This window comes from Cnephaeus nilssonii, assembly GCF_951640355.1.
Source record: "Cnephaeus nilssonii genome assembly, chromosome: 19".
NCBI lineage: Eukaryota > Metazoa > Chordata > Mammalia > Chiroptera > Vespertilionidae > Cnephaeus > Cnephaeus nilssonii.
Window position 1 is genome coordinate 40217693 of NC_137090.1, and position 27095 is coordinate 40244787.

The window sequence follows — 27095 nt, forward strand, 5'->3', positions numbered from 1 at the left end:
AAACCATTTTGGAAGACTCCTGCCATTGTATCCAATTTGAAGGTGGAAGGAAGAAAGCCTTTGTACTTGCTGTTCCCTCTGCCTGGGACACTTCTCTCCCAGATAGTTGGACAGTTTCTTCTCAGCTAAAGTCTCACCTTTTAGGAAGGCTTTTATTAAGATCCCAGTCTAATGTATTTCCCCTAATACTCTGTATCACACCATCTTGCTTTATTTTCTTCACAGCCCTATTACTATCTGAAAATATTTGTTCCTTGCCTTCAATACACAGCAACGTAAACTTTAGTCTACTATCTTATTCACTGTTTTATTTCCCAGTGCTTAGTACAGTACTGGGAAGCAACTAAACGCTCAGTCATAAATATTTATTTAATGAATGAAGAGACTGAGGAACTTGGCGAGAAGGAAAAGTTCAAAACCTGTAAAATCAAGCATGGCGCGAGCGCCCTCTGCAGCTGAGGTGGGAAGTAGGCGCTTTAAGAACGACCGCGGGAGCTCAGGCATTTCTCGCCCAGGAAGACGCTTTCACCTTACAACTCCCCGTAGCCACTAAGAGCCCCACGGCTTCATGGGAATGGTGACTCCTGGTCCCGCCCCTTCTTGGGGTCTCCCGCGAAATCTGAGCCGAGATGCGGAGATCCAATCGAAAGGTTGGCCCAGATCTCGCGAGAGCCAGTGGCGCGTAGGGACCAACCCGGCGAAGGTCCGCGGTGCTTTCAACATTGGTGTCCCAGCTGCTACTTTTCATTCCCGGGGTCTTCTGCCCCCTCCCGGAAGAAGAAGGGAGGCACAGGTGGGTCTCTTAAGTCGGCTTCCGGGATCCTTGTGCATTTTGAAGCGGAGCAGCCGGAGCAACCTGCTTGCAGCCTTTGGGAAGAGGGCTGCCTGGCCGAGGTCGATGCCTGCCGCGCTTCCTCTGCAGTATGAAGACGTCCGAGGAGCCACCGTTAGCTCCCTGCTGTCTGTCTGCGGACAAGGCCCCAGCTTCAGCCCGTCTCTCGCCTCAAGCTTCCCCGATGGATAAAAATACGGACCCAGAACTGATGCCACTGACATCCGAAAGGGATGATCCGCCCCGCGTGTCCCCAAATCCCATGGCTGGCTCACCTGTGCCCCAGGAGCTGGAGGAGGGGGACCCAGCTTCTCTCTCCACTTCCCTGGAAACAGGGTTTTGCACTCCTGGTGAGTTGAGCCCTGGAATCAAGGAGCAAGAGCTTTCTGAAAATGTGAGCCTTCCTGCAGAGGAAACGAACAGGCCAGAATTGGGGCCTGGAGAAGCCATGGAAGGTGTGTGTGAGGAGCCTGTTCCTGAGGATGAGGGATCCATGTAAGTGGTGATGGCAGTTGACTGAGGGAATCCGAGGACATTGGAAATCTGAGATGCATGGAAGTGTGAGATATATACCTTATCCTCCAGTCCTTAGTCCCAATTCTCCAGGCCTATTTCCTCTTTGCTTTGGCGACTCAGGTTTGTTGTCCCCCATCTTCCTTCCAGCACTTGGAGCTACAGCTTCTCCCAGCTACCTCAGTTCCTCAGTGGTTCCTGGTCAGAGTTCAGCACCCAGCCTGAGAACTTCTTGAAAGGCTGTAAGTGGTAAGGAAAATGGGGCAGGGAGATAATCACACCAGGATGTTCACCTTCAAATACCCCATTTATCTGGGAGAAGGATTCACCAGAGGTGGGAGTAGGAGTAAGAATCTCTCTTGGACGGAACTTCACTTTCACCTAGGATTTTGTCTTCTACTTCCCTCAGGGTCTTAGGGGGCTTTACTCCCTAGACGTAGGCTTGGAAAATGTAGGTCTGTCTAGCTTTCTAACTTTTGCCTACTCCTAGGGCCCCTGATGGTTCCTGCATCTTGACCAATAGTGCTGATAACATCCTGCGGATTTATAACCTACCCCCAGAGATGTACAATGAAGGGAAACAGCTGGAATATGCAGAAATGGTAAGGATAAGGGCTAAACCAGCCCCTTCACCAGACACTGAACATCTTCTTTATCATAAATTTCCATAGGTAGCATTTTTTACCCTAAATTCTGAAGTCCTTTATTTATTTTTATTTTGTTTTTTTAAAAATTGATTTGAGAGAGAGAGAAAGAAACATCTATTTGTTCTACTTATTTATGCATTCAACCTGACTGGGTTTGAACCTGCAACCTTGGTGTTGGGAGGACACTGTACCCAATTGAACTAGGGTATAAAGTCATTTAAAGAGATGTTTGTCCCCTCTTTAGTCAGGATTATGTGTTTTCCATAAAAGAGTAGTGAATTTCTAGTGACAGTACTTAATTGACTTACAGATTTTTTTATTTTTAAATTTTTATTTTAAATACCTCACTCGAGGATATTTTTCCATTGATTTTTAGAGAGAGTGGAGGGAGAGACAGAGAGAGAAACATCAATATGTCGATTGGTTGCCTCCCACACGGGGATTGAGCCTGCAACTGAGATACGTGCCCTTGACTGGAATTGAACCTGGGGCCCTGCCGTCCTCGGGTTGGTTGATCATCCCTATCCAAACTAGCAAGGGCCAGGTTTTTTTTTGAGAGTACATTTATTAAAGCTGGGCACAATGAAACAAGGAAGGGCTTAGGATAGACGAAGCAACAGGAGGGAGCCTAGGCGGGGCTGCTGTGGCTCTCTGGAAAGTCAGAGAAAAGGAACCTTGGAGACAGGTTGAGGTGGTTAGCCAGGATGAACTGCTGCTGCCCATTGCTCCCCTGGTTGCAAGTCTTGTGGGGACCCTTAGAGTTTAGGAGATGCATGCCTGAGAAGGAAGAAAGGTGTGGGCGTGCTTCTGAGAGGGAGAGTGCCGACAGATATTTATTAAATGATTACCAATATATCAGTTACTGTGTGGTGCTGGGATAAAGTGAATGAGACAGATGAGCTGGTTTGCTTTCTTGTTTGGGAGATAGACAACAAACATGCAAACCAATAAATAATCAAGTTCATTACAAATTATATATTTTATTGATTTTTTTTATTGATTTTTCACAGAGAGGAAGGGAGAGGGATAGAAAGCTAGAAATATCGATGAGAGAGAAACATCGATCAGCTGCCTCCTGCACACCCCCCACTGGGGATGTGCCCGCAACCAAGGTGCATGCCCTTGACCGGAATTGAACCTGGGACCCTTGAGTCCGCAGGCTGACGCTCTATCCACTGAGCCAAACCGGTTTCGGCATCATTACAAATTATAATAAATGTTATAAAGGAAGTAAACAGAATGAGGAGAGAATAACGAGAGGATACCACTGAGATAAAATGGTCTGGGAGCCCTGGCTGGTTTGGCTCAGTGGATAGAGCGGCAACCTGCGAACTGAAAGGTCCCATGTTCGATTCCAGTCAAGGGCACATGCCTGGATTGTGGGCTCAATCCCCAGTGAGGGACTTGCAGGAGGCAGCCGATCCATGAATCTCTCCCATCGTGGATGTTTCTATCTCTCGCTCTTTCCTTCCTCTCTGAAATCAATAAATATATTTTTAAAAATGGTCTGGGAGGGGCCCTCTGAAAAGGAGACATGTAAACTGAGACCTGAAGGATTATGAGATCAGTCATGTGAAGAGCTGTAGAAAGAACATTCTGGGGAGAGGGCTGGGAAAGAGCTTTTTGTGTTCAAGGAACAGAAAAAAGACTAATGCACCTGGACTGAGGCCAGTGAGAGGGGAAGCATGCTAGTTATGGAGAGATGGCCAGTAGCCACATTGTGTTAGATCTTGTCAGTAAGGCATTTGGAGTTTATTTGGGAAGCCATGTAGAGTTTTAAAACAGAGGAGTAAAATGATGGCTGAATTTTAGAGAATGGATTGTGGGTGGGCAATAGTGAAATCAGGAAGATTCATTAGAATGCGTTTTTCATGGTCCAGGCAAGAAATGATGGTGGCTTGGGCTAGGGTATCAGGAAAGATGGGGAGATGTTGGTGGATTCGAAGTATATTTTGTAGGACTTGGAGGTCAATTGGATGTGGAGGTGCAGGGAAGGAAGCAGTCAAGTGTGGTGTCCAGGTTTTGCTGCCAGATGGATGGTATGATTTACTCAGAGCAGGAAACAGCGATATAAAAAGGTATTGGGACAAGTCAAGAGTTTTTAGGTGCATTAAATGTGAAATGTAAAACTAAGGGGAGAAATTGGGGCTAGGGATATACTTTGAGAAGTGGGAGAGCATGTAGATAGTATGTTGTGTCTTGAGAATGGATTCAGTCTCAAGAGAGAGTGTAGATGGAGAAGGAGAAGGCTCAAGCAGAGCCCTGGGCGTTCCAGCATATGGAGGAGGAGTGCAGAAGAAATTATAAAAATGGAGGCAAAGAGTCATGCCGAATGCTGTTGAAAGTGAGGCAGGTTTAGAGAATAACCCAAGAAGACATTAGTGATCCTGACAAGAGTCCTTTCAGAGGAGTGATGGAGGCAGAAGCCGATTAGAGTGGGTGGGAAAGGAAATATAGACACTTCCTTGGAAGAGTTTTCTTATGACAGGAAACAGAAATGGAATGGTGACCAGAAGGGCTGTGAGTCCAAAAAAGGGTTAATGGTTGCTTCTGTGATGTCAGGAAGAACTCCAGTAGACAAGAACTGGTGCTCTAGGAGAGAGAAGGGTTAACAAAGTCACTGAGTAGCGGGGTGAAGACAGGCTCCAGAGTACATTAGAGGTCTTTGATAGGTTCAGAACAATTCCTTGCTGTAGAAGGAAAGGCAGAAGATGCAGTCAGAGGCACCTGTTTGGTGTTTGGAAGATTTCAGTGTCTCTCTGTCTTCCCAGTGAAGCATAAAGGGAGCTTATTAGCTGAAGGAGAGGGCATGTGGGCAGAGAGCAGGAGTGAAGGATCGGTCCTGGAGAGCTGAAGATCAAAACCACCAAAGAATGTGGCAGTATTGCTCATCCTTGCCCAGTGTTCACTAGAAATGTGTTGCCATCCATTTAAAGTCAAACCCATTACCGTGGTTATGCGTCTTCCCCCAGCAAGTTAATTGACCATCTGAGTTTGTAAAATGAGGATGATAATAATAACACTCACCTCACAGAGCTGTGAAAATTGAAAGAATTAAGGTGCTTAAAACAGTGCCTGACATATAGTAAGCACTTGTAGTCACTGGTATTAGTTGAGTGCAAACATGGAGGATAGTATTGATATTTAGAGAGAGGAAGGGAGAGGGATAGAGAGATAGAAACAGATGAGAGAGAAACATCAACATTGATCGGCTGCCTCCTGCACACCCCCACTAGGGATTGATCCCACAACCCAGGCATGTGCCCTGACTGGGAATAGAACCAGTGACCTCTTAGTTTGTGGGTTGATGCTCAACCACTGAGCTACACCAGCCATGATGTAAATATATTGTTGATGAAGCTGATTAATTGTGGTAGAAATGGCAGAGCAAGCGAGCAGGATGGGTTGGAGATGGTAGCCAGAGACTGTGGTGGTGACAAGGCCCAGGACTCAATTATGGTGTCAGTTATAGCTGTGGGTGCTAAGGAGGTGAAGGAATGGGAAAGGCCATGGTATTGGATGGATGCATCATTCTTTCATTGATTCGTTTATTCAACACTATTTTTTTTTTTTTTAGTACATTCTATGTACCAGGCCCTGTTTTATAAGCTGAGGATTAGTCAAACAAAAACAGGGAAAAGTCCCTGTCCTTGTGAAACTTATATTCTAGTGTGGGGAACAGGCAACTAAAAAAAATAACAAAGTAAAATATATGTATAGTACTTGGGTTAGGGTGGTGTCAAGAGAGATGGAGGGATGTGGATGCATTTGAAGTATCTTTTGTAGGACTTGGAGGTCAATTGAATGTGGAGGTGCAGGGGAAAAAGCAGTCAAGGATTATGTCCAAGTAATTTTTTTAATCCTCACCAGAGGATTCATTGGTTTTAGAGAGAGAGGAAGGGAGAGAGAGAGAGAAACTTCAATGAGAGAGAGAAACCTATACTCGCCCAGCCTGTGGATCAAACCTGCAACTAGGTATGTGCCCTACTGGGAATTGACCCCGCAACCTTCTGGTGTATAGCATGACACTCCCACCAACTGAGCCACCCAGCCAGAGCTGACCTCACTATTTAGATGACATTTGAGCAGAGATCTGAAGGAAGGAAGAGAGTGAACCAAGCTGATGTTTTGGGAAAGAATACAGTGGGCAGAGAGAATAGCAAGTTCAAAGTCCCAGTGGAAGTGCAAGTCACCAAGAATAGCAGGAGTATCTATAGGGAGTGAGACAATAAACCAGGAGATAAAGTCTCAGTGAGTGAGGGAGGATGACAAAAAGTGGGGAGCTAGACTGATGGCAAGAACTGGAGAGAAGCTAGAGTTTGGAGAAGTGAAAACATTTAGAAATTACAGTGGGGAGCACAGTTGACACCCACCTCCTGTCCTTGAGGTGTGTATTGTGGAGAGGGGGTGCGAATTAAATTCTTGGTGGCTTCTTTAGAGAAGAAGTGTGTCAAGCTCTGGGGATGGTCCTAAATGCTTGTCCAGCCTGCAGCTCTGTAAGACCGGAGGCTGCAGGCCTTTGAGTTCTCAGTGCAAACTTTAAGGCACTCCATACCCTGGTTCCTGGAACAGAAACCAGTGGTGTCTCAGGGTTCAGGCCCTGGCCTGTGTGGCTCAGTTGGTTGGAACTTCATCTTGAACACCAAAAGGTTGGGGTTTTGGAGAGGAACCAAGATGGCGGCAAAGTTAAACAACTAAACTGCCGCCTCGCACAACAATTTCAAAAATACAACTAAAAAACAAAACGTCTAGCACCCAGAACCACGGGAAAGCTGGCTGAGTGGTAGATTTACAACTAAGAAGAGAAGGGAGCACAAACGTGGAGAGCTGAGGTACAGAGGCGTGCGCGAAGCGGGCTGGCGGCAGGCGACTGGGCGCACGGCTTTTCTTCAAACCGAAGGGAGACAAACTCCCGATCACTCTGAACTCCAGTTTCTGGGGACACAAGGGGGACCCAGACGCCTATGGGGAGAAGCTGGACTCTCGGTCGGAGAGGAGAGTGACTTTTCTGCAGAGGTGCACCCAGCAATCAGGGTTTGCTGTGCTGGAGCGTGGGACATGGGAACTTGGAAACGCGGAAAGGCAGAGACGGCTGAAGGCAGCCATGGCTGATGGCCACGCCCCAGCCTAGTGACGCCCTGAGACCCCGCCCTGCACATTCTACAAACCCGCCCAGGCTCCACACAGCGGCTTTTACATATAAATGGCCTGTTCTGTGGCAGCTCAACCAAATTAACAGCAGCTCCAGTCAGACTGCTCCAAAACCGCCCAAGCAAAGAGGAGAAAACTGTAGCTCTTGCTGTAGCTCCTGCTGGGAGGCCTCAGACCTGCACCCCATTGGAGATCCAGACACTAGGGTATCTAGTGGTTGGTGTGGACGACACCAGATTTCAACCACTCTCATAAGGGACACATTCAAGAGGCAGACTCAGTGAGCACCAAAGCCCTACTGTGTCTCCAGCAAAGCAGTTCTTCCGTTATAGACACAGCAGGTCCTCACAGCCAATTGGCCTGGAGGTCAATTCCTCCCAGTGTACCAACAGCAATCAAGGGTTTTAACTACACCAAGACTTTCCACTCAGCCCACAAAGGGGTGTACCAAGAGCGACCACCTAGAGTGATTGGGGAAGCTGAGCTACCGGCCCCTATAGGTCACTGACCACACAAAGCCACTCCATCAACACAGGGAGGCAGCCAAAATGTGGAGACATGTCACGAGTAGGAGAGATGGAGGAAAGCAAACTAATGGACGACACAGTGTTCAGAACCACATTTATAAGGTTACTCAAGAATCTTCTAAAAACCGCTGAGAAACTTGAAGAGACCTTCAAGGACCTTAATGAGAATACAAAAAAAATGGAAAAGGACCAGTCAGAAATTATGCATACACTGTCTGAAATAAAGAATATACAGACACTCAACTGTAGACCACCGTACCCGAAGAGTCAAACCAAAGATCTGGAATATGAGGAAGAAAAAAAACACCCAACCAGAGAGGCAGAAAGAAAGAAGAATCCAAAAGTGTGAGGATAGCGTAAGGAGCCTCTGGGATGGCTTTAAGCGTACCAATATCCGAATTTTTGGGGTGCCAGAAGAAGAGAGAGCAAGATACTGAAAACCTATTTGAAGAAATAATGACAGAAAACTTCCCCCTCCTGGTGAAAGAAATAGACTTACAAGTTCAGGAAGCGCACAGAACCCCAAACAAGAGGAATCCAAAGAGGACCACACCAAGATACATCATAATTAAAATGCCAAGGGCAAAAGACAAAGAGAGAATCTTACAAGCAAGAGAAAAACAGTTAGTTACCTACAAGGGAGCACCCATACGACTGTCAGCTGATTTCTCAACAGAAACTATGCAGGTCAGACGGGAATGGCAAGAAATATTCAAAGTGATGAATAGCAAGAACCTACAACCAAGGTTACTCTACCCAGCAAAGCTTACATTCAGAATTGAAGGGAAGATAAAGAGCTTCACAGATAAGAAAAAGCTAAAGGAGTTCATCACCAAAATGCTGAAAGGTATTATTTTTTATTTTTTTGTTTTTTTGAAAGGTATTCTTTAAAAAGAGGAAAAAGAAGAAAAAAGTAAAGATAAAAATTATGAACAAATACATATCTATCAACAAGTGATCCTAAAAATCAAGTGAATTAAAAATCTGAGGAACAGAATAAACTGGTGAACAAAATAGAATCAGAGGCATAGAATGGGAGTGGATTGATAATTCTCAGGGGGAAAGGGGTGTCTGTGTGGGGAGTACGGGAAGAGACTGGACAAAAATCATACACCTATGGATAAGGACAATGGGGGGGAGGTAAGGGCAGAAGGGGGGTGGGAACCAGGTGGTGGGGAGATATGGGGGGGAAAAAGGAGAAACAATTGTAATAATCTGAACAATAAAGATTTATTTAAAAAAATACATTATGGAAAAAAAAAAAAGGTTGGGGTTTCAATTCCTGGTCAGGGCACATACCTAGGTTGAAGGTTTAACCCTTTGCACTCGCTTTTTTCTTGATTCCTTTATTCTACTCGGGATTTAATTTTTTTAAATACCCCAGATTTTACAAAGCGCGGCAGTAGAATAAAAAACTGGAGTTTCTTTTCATACAAACTTATTTATTTGGATTTTTTTATATTTCAAATTATTGATACATTCAAAGAGTATGAAAAGAGCTGCTACCGATGCTAACCGTGTCGAGTCACACTCGACATCCGAGTGCAAAAGGTTAATCCCCAGTTGGGGTGCATGCGGAAGGCAACCAATTGATGTCCTCTCTCACATTGATGTTTCTCTCTCTCTCCCTCTCCTTCTTCCCCTCTTTCTAAAATCAATCACATCCTCAGGTGAGGATTTAAAAATAAAAAAGAAGAATTCAGGAGCAGGGATAGTTAGATGAGACACTGAATATATGGGAGGTTGAGAATTTATTGTGCAAACTCATTTAAGAGAAATAGGAATGTTAAAAAGGAAAAAAGTCATCATTAACCAATCTACAAAATTCAGCCCTTTAAATTTCTCTACATTTTTTTTAAAGCTTTGTACAAGTACTGAAGCTCTTTAAGTAGCTGTAATCCTGTAGTAAATAGTTTGGTATACACGTGTACTGCTTTTTCTTTTTTAATAATCATATCCTAAATGTTTTTCATGGTGCTTCAGTCTTAATGGTGCTTCAGTCTTAATGGATATTGCACTGAGTGTCTATGATAGATCATTTTCTTACCCATTCCTCTGTTTTGGACATTTGGGTTGTTTCTAGGATATTTATATATAAATTATTCAGTGAAGTGTTTTGATGAAGATTCTTTTCATAAGAGAAATTTTATGAGTAAGAAATACCCTAGGTCCGTGGTCGGCAAACTGTGGCTCGCGAGCCACATGTGGCTCTTTGGCCCCTTGAGTGTGGCTCTTCCACAAAATACCACGGCCTGGGCGAGTCTATTTTGAAGAAGTGGCGTTAGAAGAAGTTTAAGTTTAAAAAATTTGGCTCTCAAAAGAAATTTCAATCATTGTACTGTTGATATTTGGCTCTGTTGACTAATGAGTTTGCCAACCACTGCCCTAGGTCAAGCAGTATCAATATTTGTTTTGGCCCTAGCCAGTTTGCCTCAGTGGATAGAGCATCGGTCTGCGGACTGAAGGGTCCCAAGTTCAATTCCAGTCAAGGGCACATGCCCGGTTTGCAAGTTTGATCCCCAGTGGGGGGTGTGCAGGAGGCAGCCAATCAATGATCCTCATCATTGATGTTTCTATCTCTCTCCCTGTCCCTTCCTCTCTGAAATCAACAAAACTACATTTTAAAAAATACATGTATTTGTTTTGTGTGTCTTGTGATGTAGATAGTACATTTATTTTGAACGTTTTTGTGTTTTTATAAAATGCTGTTAGCATTGTGCGTGTACCAGTTCTAGCCCAACCTCATTCATTAGATATTCCCTTTTAAAGTTTACTATTTGGAAATGGATAAAGTTTATATAGGTAGGGAAATTAGAGAGTATTTTTTGGGGGTATATCCATATACTGCTTCTTCCCAACATAGTTTCCCAATAACTCTCCTCCCTTCTCTCCCATTTCTAGAACTCTTATTCCCAACTCCCCAGCCTCTTTTCTGAGAACTCTCCCTCCCTGTGGCACTTGCCTGAGGCATTTACTTCCTTCTTGCCTTCTCCAGAGAAGACTGTGCATCCTATTTGCCCTACATATTTCATTGGGAGGAGAGGGGAGCCCTCATTCCCAAATACTATATCCAGACAGTTGTCCTTCTCTTGGTAAAAACTTTTCCTTTGAGGCTTCTGCTGTCTGATTCTCCCATTCACCCTCACCAAGGACATTGGCACCTCATAGCCCTCCTGTGAACCCCAAGTCCTTCACCATCTTGATGAACTCAGGTATTCAAACCAAAGCCAGGGTCTCATCCTTTAATATTTTCCCAACCCCCCACATCTAATTAATTACCACATCCCATCAAGTCTACCTAATCTTTCTGATCCATCTACTTCTCTCTATTTCACTGCCTCTACTTTAATTCAAGGTCCTATTATTGTGGGCCTTATGTTACTGAAACAATCTCCTGTCTTCATTTGCTCATTAAAACATTATTTAGCCCGGCCTGCAGGGCTCAGTGGTTGAGTGTCGACCTATGAACCAGGAGGTCATGGTTTGATTCCCAGTCAGGACACATGCCTGGGTTGCGGGCTCGATCCTCAGTGTGGGGCATGCAGAAGGCAGCTGATTAATGATTCTCTCTCATTGTTGATGTTTCTATCTCTGCCTCTCTCTTCCTCTCTGAAATCAATAAAAATATATTTTAAAAAACACACAAAAATATTATTTAGCCCTGGCCAGTGTAGCTCAGTTGGTTGGAACATCGTCCATGCACCAAAAGATTGCAGGTTCATTTCCTAGTCAGGACACATATCTAGGTTGCGGGTTTGATTCCTGGTCGGGGCGTGTACTGGAGGCAACCTATCGATGTTTCTGTTTCACATTGATCTCTCTCTCTGCTCCTTCCCCTCTCTCTAAAATCAATAAGCATGTACTCAGGTGAGGATTAAAAAATAAAATATTTAAAATACTAGGTATTGGAGAAACAGTGGCGAGCAAGACAGACATGGTTCCTGCCTTCTCAGATAGGTACGAGGCAGAGTAAGGAGCACAGAGGGCTATAGGAACATGGAGCAGGCACCTTGCTCAGCTTGATGGGTTAGGGAAGGCTTCCCAGTGGAAGAAGCATCTAAGAGACCTGAAGGCTGACTAGGATTCAACCATAAGTTGGGAGAGGTGAAAGAAGAGTATTACAGACTTAGACACTAGTATGAGTGAAAGCCTGCAGGTTGAGAGTATGGTGAGAACTGAGAGCCAAAATAGTAGGATGTAGAGATTTTTTAAGGAGTGAGTACCGAGAGGTGAGCCATGAGTGGTGGATGGGGTAGACACCTGGTAAGGGAAAGCTTTGTAAAGAGGGGTTTTATACTGAGGGTTATGAAGAGTCACTGAAACATGTTAAGAAGGTGACGCTGTACAGAATCCCAATTTAACAAGGTCTGTAGGGCCTTGATGTGGCTGTAGTGTGGAAATGAGAATGGATGGGTAGATTGGAGTGTGAGGGTACAGGGAGGCCTGGAGAACATCTAGAGTTTTGCAGAAATGCTAGCTAGAAGGTATTGGCTCCATGTGGTATGAGGGAAGTGGACAGATGCAAGAGAACTCTAGGAGGTGGAATTGGCAAAATATGATATTGGGCTGGACCAGGAGTGGAAAGGCAGAAAAGAGGAGGAGGAGTCGTCGTCATTCAGGCTGGTGCTGATTTCAGGCTTGAAAATCGGCTGTGGAGCCCAGGAGGGACAGCAGGTTTGAGGTGGAAGGTGCTGGTCCCTTAGGGAGAAATTGAGTGTGAGGTACCTGTGGGATAGCCAAGTGGAGCTTTCTACCAGGCAGTTGAATATATGGGTTCAGAATAGAGAAGTGGAAACTGAAGACATGGCTGGATGACATCACCCAAAGTTAAGCAAATAACTAACAAAGGACTGGTCCAGATGATTTAAAGATTTCCTTCAAATCAGTAAGAAAAAGACAAAAGCCTAGTAGAAAAATGAACAAAAAATTATGAAAAGGCATACTTAAATTGCTAATAAACAGATAAATGCCTCAAAAAAAGCCACATAAATAAATGTCTAACCTCAGTAGTATGAAGGAAACGCAAATTTATACCATTTCACAGCCTTCAAACTGAGAAAAATTTAAGTCTGGCAATATCAGCAGAATGCAGAGCAACAGGCACTCTCATGCAGTTGGTGGAAGAGTGAATTGGGATGAGCCCTTTGGGAAAAAAATGTGACATTATCTAGCAGAGTTGGCAAAGTACATGCCATTGAGCCCAATAATTTTCCTTGTTAGCAGAAGCTACAGAGAAACCCACCCTCTCAGATTTGTACCAGAATGTTAAAAAACACACTAGCTAAAAAATGGAAAGACATCAGTGATTGTTGATAGAAAAGGAAAGATGAGTGAAGTACTCTACAGCAGTGAAAATGCATGAATTAGCACTAAATGTGTCACCATGGTTAAATCTCACAATCACAACCAGTGTGATATCATTAATATTAAGTTTAAAGGCATGCAGGACAATGCTATACATTGTTTTTTCTTTTAATACATTTTTATTGATTTCAGAGAGGAAGGGAGAAGGAGAGAGAGAGAGAGAGAGAAACATCAGTGATGAGAGAGAATCATTGATAGGCTGCCTCCTGCATGCCTCCCACTGAGAATCGAGCCTGCAACCCTTGACTGGAATCGAACCTGGGACCCTTCAGTCCGTAGGCAGACACACTATCTGCTGAGCCAAACCAGCTAGGGCTACATTGTTTTTTCTTTGTATAAATATACAGGCAGTTTTTTCTTTGTATAAATATACAGGTTACTTTGGACTGGATGAAAATCGTTTCGTGGTTATGTCGCCATCTCCCATTTATTTATTAAAAAAAAAGTTCTAAAAAAAAAAAAGTTCTGTCATTTCGACGTATGTACATATGTGCTTTATGTTTTTTATTATTTATTTACCACAAGTAAAGGTCAGGAATTGTTATCGTTCTTTAAAAAATTTTTTTTTCTGTTTCACTTCATTACTGCTGTGTATGTGCTCCATGTGAGTGACGTAGGTGCTTATGTAGGTGGGTTCCGACTTACGGCAAAAATTGCGATACGTCATACCGTAGGAACCCATCTCCGATGTAACCCGAGGACCTATTTATTCCTAAAGAAATTCATGAGAATGGTAAATTCAGGATAGTGTTTACCTCTGAGGGAAGGTTTCATTGGGCTGAAGTTTTAACTGTTTTGTATATTTTATTTCTTAAGCTGGGTGAAAGAGTCACAGATGTGTTTGTGTGTTTTTTTTAATACTTTGCATATTTGAACTGTTTAATTTTTTAATTTTGATTTTTTTGTTTTGTTAACCCTCTCCTTAGGATATTTTCCATTGATTAAAAAACAACAACGTGTTTTTAGCCCAGCCGGTGTGGTTCAGTGATTGAGCATCAACCTATGTTTTTATTGATTTTTAGAGAGAGAGAAAGGGAGAGGCATAGAGAGATAGACACATCAATGAGGGAGGAACATCATTGGTTAGTTGTTTCTTACACACCCCGCACTGGGAATTGAGCCAGCAACCCAGGCATGTGCCCTGACCAGGAATTGAACAGGTGACCTCTTGGTTTTTGGGTCAACATCCAACTACTGAGCTATATCAGCCGGGCCAATTGATTTTTTTTAGAGAGAGTGAAAGGGATGGGGGAGGGAGAGAGAGAGAGAGAAACATCTATGTGAGAGAGACACATTGATTGGTTGCCTCCAAAAAGTGGCCCGGCTGCATGAGCCCAGACCTGGGGCCAGGATCAAGCCTACAACCAAGGTACATGCCCTTGATTGGAATCAAACCTGGGACCCTTCAGTCCTTGGGCCAATGCTCTATCCACTGAACAAAACTGGCTAGGGCTGTTTAATTTTTTAAGGGCTCAAGTGGCACCTAGTAGATGCTTAGTAAATATGCATATCATTGCCCTAGCTGGTTTGGCTCAGTGGATAAAGTGTCGGACTGTGGACTGAAAGGTCCCAGGTTCGATTCCGGTCAAGGGCATGTACCTTGGTTGCGGGCACATCCCCAGTGGGGGGTGTGCAGGAGGCAGCTGATCGATGTTTCTCCCTCATTGATATTTCTAACTCTCTATCCCTCTCCCCTTCCTCTCTGTAAAAAAATCAATAAAATATATTAAAAAAAAAGAACATCGGCCTGTGAACTGAAGGGTTCCGGGTTTGATTCCGGTCAAGGGCACATGCCTGGTTGTGGGCTCGATTCCCAGGAAGGGGCATGCAGGAGGCAGCTGATCAATGATTCTCAACATTGATGTTTCTATCTCTCTCTCTCCCTCTTCCTTCCTCTCTGAAACCAATAAAAAAAATGAGCCCTAGCTGGTTTGGCTCAGTGGATAGAGCATCGGCCTGTGGACTGAAGGGTCCCGGGTTCGAGTCTGGTCAAGGGCACATGCCCGGGTTTTGGGTTCGGTCCCCAGTAGGGGGTGTGCAGGAGACAGCCAATCAGTGATTCTCATCATTGATGTTTCTCTCTCTCTCTTCCTCTCTGAAATCAATACAAAATATATTTTATAAAAACAAACAAAATAAAACAAAACAAATAAAAAATTAAAAAATGAAATATGCATATTATTGGTTGGTTCTTTGTTGGGATATTATTTATTTTTTCTTCTCTGAGTGTTTAAAAAGCAAAAGGATGAATGTGTATGACTTTTGGTGGCCCAAATCTGACATTAAAGTATGAGCTGACCTTTGAATGTTGAGATAAAGATTCTGTTCTTCATATTGACCCCATTTGCCCTCTCCTGCCTGGTTAAATGATGACACATGGTCTCCCTCTGCCGTAAAACTGCCGGAGGTCCAAGATGCCTCCCTTCCCTGCAATTGACCTAGGCATTCCATCTCTGTCCAGGTCCCTGTCCTTCGGATGGTGGAAGGTGACACCATCTATGATTACTGCTGGTATTCTCTGATGTCTTCAAGCCAGCCAGACACCTCCTAGTAAGTGAAGTCCTTTGCCTCTGCTACCCTCCCCCCCCAACAGTTTCAAGGGGATCCTCTACTGAGAGAGAGTCAAGGGCTGCCCAGGGATTCTGGGAGGAGGAAAGCTTGGTGTGCCCTTCAGGTGTGAGCTGAGAGGGCCGGTCAGTTGGCTTCCCACCCTGATAGCAGCAGGGCCTCAGTGTCCTTGTTGTTCTCAGTGTGGCCAGCAGCAGCCGGGAGAACCCCATTCACATCTGGGATGCATTCACTGGAGAGCTCCGGGCTTCCTTTCGCGCCTACAACCACCTGGTAGGGACCTCCCGCCCAGCCTCGGCCTGTCCTGGCCCAGCTTTCCTTCCTTGAGGACAGGTGAGTTGCTTTACGAGGCCTGTTTTCGGCCCTTTCCTCCTCCCAGGATGAGCTGACGGCAGCTCACTCACTCTGCTTCTCCCCGGATGGCTCCCAGCTCTTCTGTGGCTTCAACCGGACTGTGCGTGTCTTTTCCACGGCCCGGCCCGGCCGTGACTGTGAGGTCCGAGCCACGTTTGGTAAGCATCTGTGCTTCTAAGAGAGGAAGCAAGGAAAGGGCACTGCCATGTGCAGAGGGGCCTTGACTGAGCCAGGGGACCACATGTTGGGGTGTGTGTGCCACAGCCTCCGTACAGCCCTGGCAGGCAGGTAGTGCCGAGTGGGCAGAGGAGAAAACACTCGGAGGGCATGGAACTTTGCCGAGGTCAAACCGGTGAGTAAAGAGCTTGTTCACTCCGAGCCCAGTTCCTGTTGGCTGTGTACCTTTTGGTCTCCAAAATCTTAGTATCACTAGGAAATTGGAGGTGAAGCTGATTCTCTTTTACTACAAGCCTTCAGCTTTCCATTCCTTTCAGGAAAAACAGATTTGAGAGGGAAGAAGTAGGTCTTAGGCCTTTAGGTCCTTTGCGGGGAAGTGGGGGGCATAGGAGGATCTTGTGGCAGATGGGGTGGGGGAGACTGAGTTCTGGCACATGGGCTCTGGGACAGGAGACAGGTGCACCTCTGATTAGCCCGGTTAATGTCAGTGCCGCTGCTCGCTCCCCCACTTTGTTCCTTCCCTCTAGCAAAAAAGCAGGGCCAGAGCGGCATCATCTCCTGCATAGCCTTCAACCCAGCCCAGCCCCTCTATGCCTGTGGCTCCTATGGCTGTTCCCTGGGTCTGTATGCCTCGGATGATGGCTCCCTTCTGGCCTTGCTGGGAGGGCACCGAGGGGGCATCACCCACCTCTGCTTTCACCCGGATGGCAACCGCTTCTTCTCAGGAGCCCGGAAGGTAGGAGTCATGTCCTGAGACCCCCAAGGGCAGTAGGCAGGAGTGGGGATGTAGGCTGATATGTTGGGGGATGGATGTGAGAAAAAAATCACCCCAAGCTAAAGGAGTGCCTGTAAAGCTTGAGGGAAGCAGAGATGTCTGGGTGGTGGGCTCCAGGCCCCTGTTCTATGTCTTCAGGATGCTGAGCTTCTGTGCTGGGATCTCCGGCAGCCTGGTCATCCATTGTGGTCCCTGAATCGTGAGGTGACCACCAATCAGCGCATCTACTTTGATCTGGACCCGTGAGTGACCGGGGTCCTTCCTTCCCAGGGCTCCAGTGCCCCCTGTAGCCCAGATCCGAACCCCTGGGTGTGAGGAGTTCCTGGGCCGGATGATGACTCCAGGCCAGCAAGCCTCTGCTCTCTCCCCAGGACTGGGCAGTTCCTGGTGAGTGGCAGCACGAGCGGGGCTGTCTCTGTGTGGGACACCGGCGAGGCTGGGCATGAGAGGAAACCGGAACCTGTGCTGAGTTTTTTGCCTCAGAAGGACTGCACCAATGGAGTGAGGTCATACCACTGATCGTGGGGCTCGGGTTGGGAGGGAGGTGAATTGCAGAGGGAGCAAGCATCCTCTCTCAGGGTGTTGACAGACTCTGCCTGTCTCTCCCTGCAGCCTGCACCCTAGCCTGCCTCTGCTGGCCACGGCCTCTGGTCAGCGTGTGTTTCCAGAGCCCACGGAGAGTGGGGACGAGGGGGAGCAGGAGGTGGACCTTCCCCTGCTCTCCATGCGCCACGTCCACCTTGAATGTCAGCTTCAGCTCTGGTGGTGTGGGGGGGCCCCAGACACCAGTATCCCTGATGCTCAACAGGATGAGGAGGAACAGGGAGGGACAAAAGGAGGTGGGGGCGAGTTTATATAAAAAGGTTTTATATGATCCCAGAGTCTCTGTGTCTGTTTGGGAAGGCAAATGATGGAGAGAGGGTTGGGGGGGGGGGGCGGTTATTAGTGGGCTCCCTAGTCCAGCAGCTGTGGGGATTGGCATATTGTTCCTAAAACCAGGGTTGAGAGGTGGTACTAGGCAGGAGCCAATGGGACTACTGAGCTTGGTGTGAAGTCAAGTAGTGGGGGTGGGGCTTCATGCCATTGACTGGTTGGTTGCTAGGCAACTTGATAAACGGAAGAGGGGGGGAACCTGTTTGAAATCTCACTCCCAAGGTGGGGTGGCAGGGGTCACAGTGCGCGTGGCTGAGCAGGAGTGGCAGGAGCTGTGTGTCAGACTGCTGGGCGTGACTATGTGAGACTGTGCAGATGGTGACAGACAAGACAGCCGCTCTCTCTTGCTCAACACTAGTTACCCTCATCCAGCAGCAGAGGGACCATTACTCAGCTCTGGGAGAAGGGGAGCAGAAGCACCCCCTCCCCGCCCCTCCCCTGGACTCCCCCAGGAGGCCCTGACTGAGTAGCCAGAGTCAAGAACACATGAGAAGAGTAAAGGTGCTCAAAGACACACACGTCACATTCTGTATTTCCGTTAGATGCAGGACAAGGGTGAGTCTTTCATTCAGCAGCTGTTACTGGTGTTTCTCCATTTATCTGCTCTGTCTTTGAGGGGGGCAGTATGTTATTTCAAGCAGCAGCTCCCCCACCCCCACCCCAAACACACACCTTGCCAAACACTGAGATGGGGAGCTATGAAGGGTTACTGTCAGCAGGAATCTGAAGAGACTGTCAGTAGGGGGGTTGATTTTGGACCTCAAAACCAAAGGGAAGGGACTGAAGGCCTGTAACAGCTCGAAAGGGGAGAGGAATGTCACCTCTGCCCAGAGGTGCTGAAAGCTAGGGTTCTTACACACAAGCAGGCAACCCCCTCCCTTCCCCCAGGATAATTGGAAACAGCCCTTCAGCTGAATGCGAGTTTGGGGTTGTAGATACTCCCTTTCCTCTCCCAGCCCATGTCTCCCCATAACCATCCAAGAAGGGCCCGAGTTTACCCCCTAATCTCTTGCTTTTCACCAACCCCTAGATAACAGTAAAGGGTACAGGAGGCTGTGACAAAAAGACCCCAGGGGTGGGAGTTCCGCAACTTGGGTTTGGTTCCTAGACACCCTATGACCTTGGGCTGGTCCCAGGGCCTCCCTGAGCCTCAGTTTCTTCATCACTGCAATGGGGATCCTTTAGCTCTGCCCCTCCCGCCTCACACAGGTGGTCGCGATGATCACTCGGCCCACTTGGTCAAGTGCGAAGCCTTGAAGGTTATCGTCCTTCTCTCCAGGCCTCCCGGGAGCAGCGGGGTTGTTTGGGATGCGGGAGGCGGAGGCTGCGGGGGCGAAAGGGGCTGGGTTCCTGGGGTGGAGAAGGCGAGAGCCTTTCTGAATCTGAGAGATGAAGATTCCTAGCGCTCCGGCGATGCGAGGGCCGGAGGGGGAGACGGGCAGAAACTAAGCCAGAGACCGGAGTCGTACAGACAAAGGGGGCGTGAGAGACCGCGCCGGGGAGCGTGGCGGAGGGGCTGGGCGAGGCGGCGGGAGGTGCGCTGGCCGAGGGAGGTGTGGGGGCGTGGGCTGCGGGATCCTGCCGCCCGCTCCGCCTCGAGCTCCAGCTCCGGTTTTTCCCTCCGCCATCCTCTCCCCCTCCCCGTCTCTCCTTTAACTCCCCCTCCCGGGCTCGGGACTGGTTTCCTCCCTTAGCCCGCTGCCCTCAATCCCGGCGAGGCTGGGGCTCCGGCTCGGCGCCCCCTTCCTCGCTCCCTTGTCCGACGCCCCATGCCACCACCGCCGGGTGCCTGGCTCCCTCAGTCCCCGACTTAGGCCCGCTCTCCAATCCCGGGGTGCTGGAGCCTGGGCTGGGGCGCAGGGAGCTTGCAGACCGCCCCTGGAAGGGCTCTGGAGGGCTGAGCGCTCCGGAGCTGGGCGCCGGCAGAGCAGGAAGCGGGTCCGCGTGGGAGCGGGGGTATCGGCCGCCCGGGAGGTCGGGGCAGAATAGCCTGGACAGCTAAGGCAGCCACCCCAGGGAGTGATCGACTTTGGGGGAGTTGGTGCCCCGCCCCCAGGCCTTGGCGGGGTCATGGGGGCCCCCCATTCTAGGCCGGGGGGCGTGCGAGTCGGGGCCCTGCTGCTGCTTGGTTTTTGGGGGCTGGTGTCTGGGCTCAGCCTGGAGCCTGTCTACTGGAATTCGGCGAATAAGAGGTGAGCGACCCGTGCTGGGGAGACCCTACACCTTCCCAGCAGGGAGTGTGGAAGCCTTGGGGACTTGGGAGCTGGATTCTCTGAGGTGGGAGGACACTGGAGGGAGGGTGCTGGTGCTCTGCTGGAAGCTGATGGGTGACTAGACTGATGATCTTGGGAGCCAGACTCCTGGTCGCACACAGAGCTGGAGGTGTGTGGTGATATCCAGGTACTGGGAGTTTGAAAGACCCCAAGGGCAAGGATCCGAAAGTTCATGGGGAGCCGGGAGGGCAGTGGAGTGGTTATGTGGGTTTGTGGGAGACTTGCCTGGTGTCGGGGGCTGGGCTTGGAGGGAGCCTGGTTAGTGTCAGCTCTCAGGAGAGCCGCTGAGTAGGTGCTGCTGAAGCGTTGAAGGGAAAGGCAGGGTGCCTCCCGCCCCAGAAGGGACTCTAGTGGAGATGGGAGGGAAGGGGGCTCAGTTTGGGGACAACTCCCCAAGGCTTCTTGGCTCTCATCACACAATCTGGCTCCCAACTCTTGCCCACAGCCAGACGGTCATTAGCCCTTGGCGGAACAGTTTCCCCGCCAGATGATCTTCCTGCGTTCTGGCTTCTGGACTTCCTCCTGAAAGAAGCCTGGAGCCCATCAGGCCGCTCCTTTTGCCCCCCTGGCATCTGAAGTCCCCAGGACTCCATTGCTCCCTCCCCCATCTTTGCTGCAAACTCTCCCATTAGATCTCTGTTGCAAGGCATGCTTGCTTTGCTCTGAAGAAAGGCCAGGGGTCAGGTGAAACTTCAAGCCACACTGGGTAGGACTCTGGGGAGGTCATCTGGGTCTCTTGCCTCCTTGCAGATCTCACTCCCCATTAGCAAAAGAGTTCTGTGTTTTGAAAAAAATCCCTGGGGGAGGCTGCAGGAGGCCATGGGAAGAGGGTGGACTTTGGAGCACATCAAATCTTAATTGATGGGCTGTGTGGCCTTGGGCACATTACTTAACCTCTCTGGGTTTGTATCCTCAGTCCTAACAGCTCTTATGAGGATTAGAGGGAAGGTGTTGGAACATATATGCTCATTGAAGGAGAACTAGGATTATTGGTCTTCCTCTCTACTTCATTTGCAGCCTCCTACATTTCACTGTTCTGGCCTCCCTCCCATTTCTTTGGGTATAATCTCAACTGTCCTTTTTTCTCTCTCTTTGATATGAGAGAATCTGGATGACGCTCTAACCATCTGAGCTAACAACTTGAGCTAACCCGGCCGGGGCTCTCAACTGTCTTTTCTTTACCCAGTCCCGTACCTGTCAACCTGGTACAGCTTGAAGACATTAGGCTTATTCTAATAGAGTTGAGAAAAGGGAATTGGGGTGTTTGGGAGGCTCTTTGGGATGTCAGGTGGTCAAATACCGAGCAGCAGCCCCCTGGGATCCAGTTCTGAGACCTGTCTGCCATTAATGAAGAGGCAAGGGCTGCAGGCCGGCAAGTAGTGGCTGTGCTGGGCCAATGGATGCCTGAGCAGAGGGAGATGTGGGCTTGTGTTGGCGGTGGTTAGAAAAGTCAACTCCTTCGTTTCCAAAGCAATGGGGCACTTTCCCTAGGAAGTCTGAGACCTGAGGGAAGAGAGGTGCTGAGCAAGGACATGTTGGGCAGCTGGCCCCCAGACCCTGGTTCTCATTAGCCCCATTTAGGACCATTGCCAGGCCAGGCATTTGCCTCCTGTCACATTGCCTGGTAAACTTGGGACACTAGTCTTGATCACCCTCTTCCCCCCCCCCCCCGCCCCCTTTTTGCTCTGAAATCCCTGAAATTCGGTTGTGGCTTGGGGGAGGGGAGGCTCTGCCCCCATGGTTGACTGCCATAGAATAGTGAAGTCACCTGGGAGGGGTGGGCTGTGTGGTTCCAGAGAGGCCAGCTCCTTGGTAACTGGCATCCTGTTGCCAGGGCAACAGAGCTGGTGATGAAGGGAGAGATGGCAGTGTGCATGTGGTGAGGGCAGGCTGAAGAGTGCATTTGGGCAACCAAGGGGCAGGAGACCTCTGAGCCTGGCTTCCTGCTGCTTCCAACGTGAGCTTACAGAGTCCTTAGTGCCTGCTCTCTCGGAACGGACTTCCTACTCAGACAAAGGCTGACCTGCAGGGATGTGGGACGAGGGAGGCGAAGCTCTGGGGCCAGACCTCTGATACCTCTCCCCCTTGTCCACCTCAACCTCCTCCCCATAGGTTCCAGGCAGAGGGTGGTTATGTGCTCTACCCTCAGATTGGGGACCGGCTAGACCTGCTTTGCCCCCGGGCCCGGCCTCCTGGCCCCCACTCCTCTCCTAATTATGAGTTCTACAAGCTGTATCTGGTAGGGGGTGCCCAGGGCCGACGCTGTGAGGCACCCCCTGCCCCAAACCTCCTTCTCACTTGTGACCGGCCAGACCTGGATCTCCGCTTCACCATCAAGTTCCAGGAGTATAGCCCTAACCTCTGGGGCCACGAGTTCCGCTCGCACCATGATTACTACATAATTGGTACTGCTGGGCAGAGGGCAGGGTTGAGTGGGGAGGTGCTCCTGGGATGGAGGGCAGATGAGGGCGAGGACCACCAGAGCCAAGAGAGACCCCTTATGCCCTGGGGTGGTGTTGGGGCCAGGGCATGGAGACAGGATTGAGGCTAGACTCTCGAGTGCCAACTTGTCCCTGTGGATCTTCTCTCCCAGCCACGTCAGACGGGACCCGGGAAGGCCTGGAGAGCTTGCAGGGAGGCGTGTGCCTGACCAGAGGCATGAAGGTTCTTCTCCGAGTGGGACAGAGTGAGTGGGGCAGGGGCGCCTCCTAGGAGCTGAGGAAGGTCGGGGCAGTCCCGTCATGGTCAGTACCCCTTTCTCTTTGGCCTTTGCTATCGCCAGGTCCCCGAGGAGGGGCTGCCCCTCGAAAGCCTGTGTCTGAAATGCCCGTGGAAAGAGACCGAGGGGCAGCCCACAGCCTACAGCCTGGGAAGGAGAACATGCCAGGTAGGAACGAGGGGTCCAGCTCCTCCCTTCCCCAGCCTTCTCTGCTCTTGGATCCCAGCTGCCTTGCCTTCACCCTCTCCCTCCTTTAGATTTTTTTTTTTTGGTGGGGGGGGGGGGGGAGGAAGAGGGGAAGAGAGGATGGGAGGGTGAGAAGGGAATGGAAGCCAAATGAGGAAAAGACTCAATTAGAACTAATTAGCCAAGTCAGCGCTTCAATCAGGGCTGTCAGAGAAGTGGGGAGGACTCTGGCACAGAGCGGAAGGGCTGGACACACCTGGATTCGGAGCTGGGCTTGGAGGGGTGGAGGGGTGGAGGGGATTTGGGGTCCCCAAGGGGCCTGTGCACTGGAAGCCCATGGGGCCCCCAAGGCTGGCTGCCAGATGCCCAGGTGGCTCCTTCAGCCCCTTCCCCTCTTTCCTCCTTCACCCCTTCCCTGCCAGGTGACCCCACCAGCAATGCAACCTCCCGGGGTGCTGAAGGCCCCCTGCCCCCTCCCAGCATGCCCGCAGTGGCCGGGGCAGCAGGGGGGCTGGCGCTGCTCTTGCTGGGCGTGGCAGGGGCTGGGGGTGCCATGTGTTGGCGGAGACGGCGGGCCAAGCCTTCGGAGAGTCGCCACCCTGGTCCTGGCTCCTTTGGGAGGGGCGGGTCTCTGGGCCTGGGGGGTGGAGGTGGGATGGGACCTAGGGAGGCTGAGCCTGGGGAACTAGGGATAGCTCTTCGGGGCAGTGGGGCTGCAGACCCCCCCTTCTGTCCCCATTATGAGAAGGTGAGTGGTGACTATGGGCATCCTGTGTACATCGTGCAGGACGGGCCCCCCCAGAGCCCCCCGAACATCTACTACAAGGTATGAGGGCTCCGCCCCCCTGGCTCTCTTGGATCCAGCCCTCTTTGCGGTGCTCCTCCGTGTAATTCATGGTTGGAGGAACACCTCTGGCATCTCCTTGGCCCCCTTTGCCCCACCAGCCTCTTTATTCCTCCTGGCTGTTGCCCTCTCCTCTACTTGTAGGATTCCTTAAGATTTTCACTGAATCACTTCCTGCCCTGTGGTTGGCCACGTGTGCCCCTCTCTGTCTGTGTTCCCGTGTCCTATTCCCTTGGGAAGGAGGCAGAGACTCAGCCACCTCTTCTGATGACCCAGGGGTCCTCGCTCCCCATACCCACTGAGAGCTAGGGGCGGGAACAGTCTGCCTTTTGCTGGGCGCCTCTTTCTGCCTCTCACTGTTTTTCTCTTCTCTCTCTCTCTCTCTCTCTCTCTCTCTCTCTCTCTCTCTCATCCTCTCTCTCTCTTCTGTCTCTAGGTCTGTTCCTCTTCCCTAGCATTCCCCTCCCTACATCACCTTTTACCCTCTTGGCTTCTTATCCTGTGCCTCTTCCATCTCCTAGGTGGGGGCATCACAGCTTTTCTCCCCTCAGCTCCCTCTTCTGACCTCTTGTCAACCACTCCCCTCAATCTGCCAAAAATGGGGGCCTTATGGGGAAAGCTCTGGCAGTCCACCCCAGCTCAGGGCATGGGCAGCAGGGCCTCCTTCTCTGCCCTGCCCCAGGCCTCTACATACTTACTCCAGCCATGTGGGGTGGTTGGGTTATGACAGCTGCCATGAGAAGTATCCCGTTTGTCCAGTGGCCAATAACAAGACACGAACTGGTTGGGACACATATGGACTTGGTCTGATGCTGAATGGGTCACTTGGGACAGGAAGTGATTTGCTCCAGACAAGAAGTGACCAGGCCTGGACAGAAGTGGCCTGGTGAAGTGGCAAAAGCAGTGCAGCAGGAATTGGAAGTGCCTTCATCTGGCTGGAACTCAAGTGACTTAGTCTGGGGGGTTGGGGGGCGGGAGGTGGATGGTTCTTACTCTGTGGAGAAGGGGAGCAGGACAGTCCTTACTGAGGAGGATTTTCCTGGTATTCAGTGGCACTTCCCAGGACCTCCCTTCCTTTGTTCTCTGTGCTACTTCTAAGGTGACTGCCATCTGCTGTGGAGGCCCAATGTGTCTTGTTCTTCTTCCCTTTCCACATTTCAGTATAATCTCTGTCACTCAACAGGACTACCCCAAGAACCTCTGTGTTGTCCCCCAATAGCCCAGATGGCTGTCTTGTTCATCACATCCTCCATTTCCTACTCTCTTCAGATTCAACACAGCTCCCTTCTTAGTGACCAGAATGGTGGCCTACTGACTGGTCTAGCTGACAGTGGCACTTAGCAACTGCCCCTGTTCCATAGTGACCAGCTTATACCTCTTCCTGCCCTCCAGTACACAAGTGGGTGTTCCCTCAGTCTCCTCCCAGCTCATTAGACCAGAGCTGCCCTTGGGCACCAAGTCCGCCACCTCAATCACCAGCCAACATGGTTGCTTTGTCCACCGGATGTCAAGTCATCGCTCTGCTGTAGTTCCCGGCTCCTTCCTGATTTTTCTAATTGCTCCATCCAGGGAACAGGAAGTTGCTGTTGCCATGCGGGAGGTGGCGGGGTATGGCTGTCATCTCAATAGTTTTATTGTAAAAGGGAAATTTGAACAACAAAAACCAAAAAAAGAATAAAAAACTTCAAAAGTTAACGACAAGGCTGGAAATGACTGGACGTGAATTGGAACGGAGAACTAGTGGTTAGAGTGGCTTTCAAGCTGAGGGTTGGGTCTCATGAAACCAAGGGGAAGGGTAGGGAGAGGGTTGGGTTGGAGGGATGAGGTGGGCAGTGTCTGGGGAGGGGAGAATGGGCTGGGTGAGAGGGCTGGGGAAGGCAGCCACCGAGGGAAGGGAAGAGGGGGTGTGGGGAGTGTGGGGGGCGGCGTGGGGTGGGGGGAGAGGAACCCAGGCAGGCGTAGGAGTTGCCAATGCATCTAATGGGGATGTATGTGGATATAAGTTCCCACATGGGGAGAGCCTGAGTGTCTATTGCTAAACCAAAGCCCGGGGACAAGGCAAATCACAGAAACAAAGTGGAAAAACAATGCTCCTATGTTAGTCTGTGCTCCATCATCCCTGCCCAAGGCACTCTGATGTGGGGTGTTTTACTTTGAGGAGAAGCGGTGTGGCTGCCCCGAAGATTCAAGCTGCCTGTCTCCTGGCTCCCTGTGTACCCACAGCCTAGGCTCTTCTCCCCTAAAAAGCCCAGGTGCCCAGCCCCCTAGACTCAGCCCCATTCTCCAACCACAAAAGCAGCCGTCAGAAACTGCGTTGGAGCTGGTTGGCAGGGGTCACAACCTCTGCCCTCCCTACCTCTCCTCTGACTCTAGGTCCTCTCCCGCTGTCTCCCATCTGCCTGGAGGTCAAGGGGTCCTCTTGCCCCTCCTCTGTCCAGTGGGACCCCTGCCCCTTCCCCTGTCTGCGCAAGATGCCTGGATCCCGAGAGGTGCAGGCGCACTTAGTAGGGAAGTTGAAAACTGGGAAGCCAGGTGCTGGGCTGTCTGGAATGTACTCCTGCCTTCCAGGCCCACACGAGCTGCCCAAGGTGGGGAGGCTGGAAGGGGTGTGGAAGGGCTGGTCCCTTGCCCCTTAGTGGGGGTTTGTTGTCATGGCAACATCCCCTTTTTCACACAACGGGAAGCCCCCCTCAGCCTCCCTGGTGGATGGAGCCGACAGCCCCATCGCTGGCTATCAGCCTCAGGGACTTGGCAACCGTCACTATGGCAACCCAGAGCCCAGCAACAGGGCCCAGTGAGAAAGGGAGGGGTCCAAGACTGGGGCAGGGTTGTGTGTGAGAGGGGGCAAAGGAGCTGAGGGAGGCTCCCCCTACACATACATCTAGAGACACAGGTGGAGAGACAAAAGGGAAGAGAAGCAGAATAAACCTTCTCTGAGACAGACAAACACCTCACCAAAGCAGCAGAGACATCATAACATGCTGAGAGATAGGAAGACACCTGGGGACAGATGCACAGCTGGAGAGAGAAACAGCAAATTCTACATAGCACCCTGGGACCCACCCCCTTGGAGCACTGGCATCTGTAGACCCCCCCCCCCCCAACATGAACAACACAAGACCGTTAGCCTCCACACGTGTAGTGACTTGTGTGCCTTTTGAGCTACTTGGAAGTGCTGGCGATTTCTCACAGAACAACCCATGCCACGCTGTTTGCTTTCTGGGTACGAATA

At 49.8% G+C, this 27095-nt stretch overlaps 2 protein-coding genes across 3 annotated transcripts; both read left to right on the forward strand.

The window, feature by feature from the left end:
- Positions 1-688: 688 nt before the first annotated feature.
- Positions 689-17774, forward strand: WRAP53 (WD repeat containing antisense to TP53). 2 transcript variants are annotated; one of them, XM_079798775.1, is made up of 10 exons: positions 689-1327; positions 1496-1594; positions 1836-1947; positions 15496-15584; positions 15785-15875; positions 15982-16114; positions 16661-16869; positions 17047-17150; positions 17280-17414; positions 17521-17774. In XM_079798775.1, exons 1-10 carry the CDS (start codon positions 924-926, stop codon positions 17765-17767), a joined length of 1623 nt encoding a protein of 540 aa, XP_079654901.1. In that variant the 5' UTR covers positions 689-923; the 3' UTR covers positions 17768-17774. The 2 variants fall into 2 exon arrangements, with proteins under 2 accessions (XP_079654901.1, XP_079654902.1); XM_079798776.1 differs by having other exon boundaries at positions 17280-17409; positions 17521-17671.
- Positions 17775-19520: 1746 nt separating this feature from the next.
- On the forward strand, positions 19521-24713 carry EFNB3 (ephrin B3). The gene is made up of 5 exons (XM_079798712.1): positions 19521-20033; positions 22227-22519; positions 22708-22800; positions 22897-23001; positions 23442-24713. Exons 1-5 carry the CDS (start codon positions 19912-19914, stop codon positions 23849-23851), a joined length of 1023 nt encoding a protein of 340 aa, XP_079654838.1. The 5' UTR covers positions 19521-19911; the 3' UTR covers positions 23852-24713.
- Positions 24714-27095: the final 2382 nt, after the last annotated feature.